Source organism: Phaethon lepturus, unplaced genomic scaffold, assembly GCF_000687285.1.
Source record: "Phaethon lepturus isolate BGI_N335 unplaced genomic scaffold, ASM68728v1 scaffold28458, whole genome shotgun sequence".
NCBI lineage: Eukaryota > Metazoa > Chordata > Aves > Phaethontiformes > Phaethontidae > Phaethon > Phaethon lepturus.
In genome coordinates, this window is record NW_010558733.1 from 4,105 (window position 1) to 6,725 (window position 2,621).

The 2,621-nt window shown below is 62.5% G+C and overlaps 1 protein-coding gene across 1 annotated transcript in view; it reads right to left on the reverse strand.

Annotated features, from left to right (window-relative positions):
• Window positions 1-373: 373 nt before the first annotated feature.
• Window positions 374-2,621, reverse strand: part of CLIC2 (chloride intracellular channel 2) — a gene marked incomplete at its 5' end in the record, with an annotated part of 2,795 nt that continues 547 nt past the window's right edge. Inside the window, 4 exons of the mRNA XM_010293166.1 lie at window positions 374-547; window positions 723-904; window positions 1,325-1,431; window positions 2,446-2,571. Of these exons, the coding sequence (XP_010291468.1) occupies window positions 386-547; window positions 723-904; window positions 1,325-1,431; window positions 2,446-2,571 (577 nt within the window). The remainder of the gene's footprint in view (window positions 548-722; window positions 905-1,324; window positions 1,432-2,445; window positions 2,572-2,621) is intronic.

The window sequence follows — 2,621 nt, forward strand, 5'->3', positions numbered from 1 at the left end:
CAGCCGTTCTGGGGGGTCTCACCTCTTCCACCAAAGCGCCGCTGTGGAAGGCTAGCACTCAGCTTTTCCCATGACACGTGGTCACAGGCCATGAGACCTGTCTTTGGGGAGTAGGGATGCTGTTGCCACTGCAGCTACGCAGGGACCGGTCCGTACACGCGGTCAGCGCTGACAGCACACAGAGGCTGCAGCCAGCCAGCGCAGGAGGAGGCGGGAGCGGCAGGGGGGCTGTGAAGCAAGGCGCTATTTCTGAAAGGCAGGCGGTAGCGATGCGATGCCGTAAACCCCCTCCAGTCCCTTCCTCGTCCGGGGTTTGGTTGCGTCAGGACTGTGGAGGTGGAGGGCTCGGCCAGGGGCAGTGCTGCCGGCGCACCCTGCAGCGCGGCTAGGTCATCTTCCTGGCGACGCTGGCATAGGTGTGCTCTATCTCCTCGTCCGCGGGACACGTGTGGCTGAACTCATCGCAGGCATAGGCGTTGTTGAGGTAGCGCCAGACGCCCGTCATGTCCGCTGGGATCTCGAAGTCACGGTACTTTTTGGCCGCAATCTGGAGAGGAGAGGAGGAGGAGGCTGAGACTTCCCAGGCCTGGGGAAGAGTCACTCTCCGGCTTGAGGGAGACACAAATACGGGACCCCCAGCCCCCTGTTTTGCATCGCCCCGCCCTGTCGCCCCCGCTTGGAGTGGGTGCCCCAACCTTGGCCCTGGGAGTCAGTGCCGTTACCTTGATGATATGCAGTTTGGGCAGGAGGTTGCAATCAGCCAATGTCAGGTGGTCTCCATCCAGGAATTTCCTCTTGGAGACAGTGATGTCCTCCACACTGTCCTGGTCAATCTCCTCTGGGAGAGGAGTGTTCAGGTAGACATCCAGCCGATGGAACTCCCGCAGCAGGGCCTTCTCGAAATCTGAGGGGGCAGGGAAACAAGCGCAGTCAGCCTGGGCTCTGCCGGGAGCCCAGGGCTGTGCCAGGGTGCCTGAGCCTCTCCCAGACTTTGCCTACAGGGACAAAGCCCTCAGGGCCACACCGGTGGTGCGCAGCACTGGACCCCGGCCAGTCTCTGCTCCCAGGGGACCCCAGCAGCGTCACCCCTTGCTCCCCTCCAAGACCCACTCTCCTCAGCGCCCACATACAGGGCCGTTAGACCCGCGGAGCACAGGACTGCCTTCACCCTCCCTGCCCGCTCCTCTGCTGGCCAAGGAGGCTCTGGTGGGGAAGGCAGCAGGAACCCTGACCTGAGGGCAGGATTTGCCCGCAGACAAATGCATCTCTCCGCGCCCCCAGCATGGCAGTTCGCAGCCCTGCAGCCCCCACCCGCATTTCTTACTGATATTTGCTTCCTTGCGTGGGTTCTTGATGTATGCAGAGAACTTGGCAAAGATGTCACTCCCCACGTCGAAGGACTCCTTGTACTTGGGGCTCAGATGCGGATACCTTTAAAGTGACACTCGTGTCAGCGCAGGCAAGGATGGAGGCAGAGGTGCAGCTGCACGGTCCTCAGCTGCATTGTCTCCCGGGCCACGGTGCCCAGGGCTGGTACTGGAGGATGCGGGTGACGTTTAGCTGGTTGTGGGACAACAGTGGTGCTTCAGCTGACTGCAGCTGCCACCCTGGGAGCTGGTAATACAGCTTGGGTGTTCGCCAAGGGAAAGTCACAGGGCAGAAGCTCCAAGGTGCGGGGACGCTGGTGGCAGCAGAGCCCCAGAGCAGAGATCTGCCTGCAGGCAGCTCTGGCCCAGCATGGGGGCACGGGAGGGGTCTGGGGAAGCCAGAAGCTTCCATGACTTCCTCAGAGACAGACTCCTGTTTGCTGATGCGTCCCAGGGCGCACGGCAAGGGCAGAAACATCCGAGGAGGCGGATGACGAATGCATTTGAAGCTTCCTCTTTTGCACGTGGCGGGAGGGCTTGCAGCTGCGCAGGGCACGGCACGGGCTGGCCTGGCGGGATGCAGGCAGTGCCCTGCATGAGCCCGGGGGGACCAGCCCCTCCGCCGCAGCCTTTTGGGCTAGCTGGGCTGCTGCGCTCAAGCAAGCGCGTTTGCTTTCGCTCCGCTGAGCACACCGGATATAAGCAGGCAAAAGGGGGTCCCACGTTCCCCCTCTGCCTCGGCACTGACTCCCACAGCCAGCTGCAAAACCGCCAGCTCCTGGGGGGTCCCCGCGCCTGCAGGGACCTCCCCGGCTCTCCCTCTCCCCGCAGCCCGCAGCGTTTCCTCCCATTGTTTTCCATCTGACCCGCCAGCCGCCCCGAGGGATGCAGCCCCCCGACATTGCAAGCCCCTGCAGCGCACGGCTCAGGGTGCTGTGTGGGGAGCCAGCCCCCTCCCCAGGCTGCTCTCAGGCACCTCTTAGCACCCTGCTTCGGTTTCCCAATCTGCCGAGCACTACGCAACGCTGCGGCATGCCCACCCGGCCCCAAAAGGGGCAAGGAGCAAGCTTGCAATTACGTGGGTGGGCCCAGGGTCTGCTCCAGGAACTCCTCGATCTTAATGAAGTCTGTTTTCAGCTCCTTGTTGAACAGCAAGAACGGTGGGTTGGTGCCCGGCGCTAAATCTTTCAGCTCTTCAGGTTTCCTAGAGTGGAGAAAATCAGCGGGCTCAGCGCCTGCAGTCTGGCTGCACCT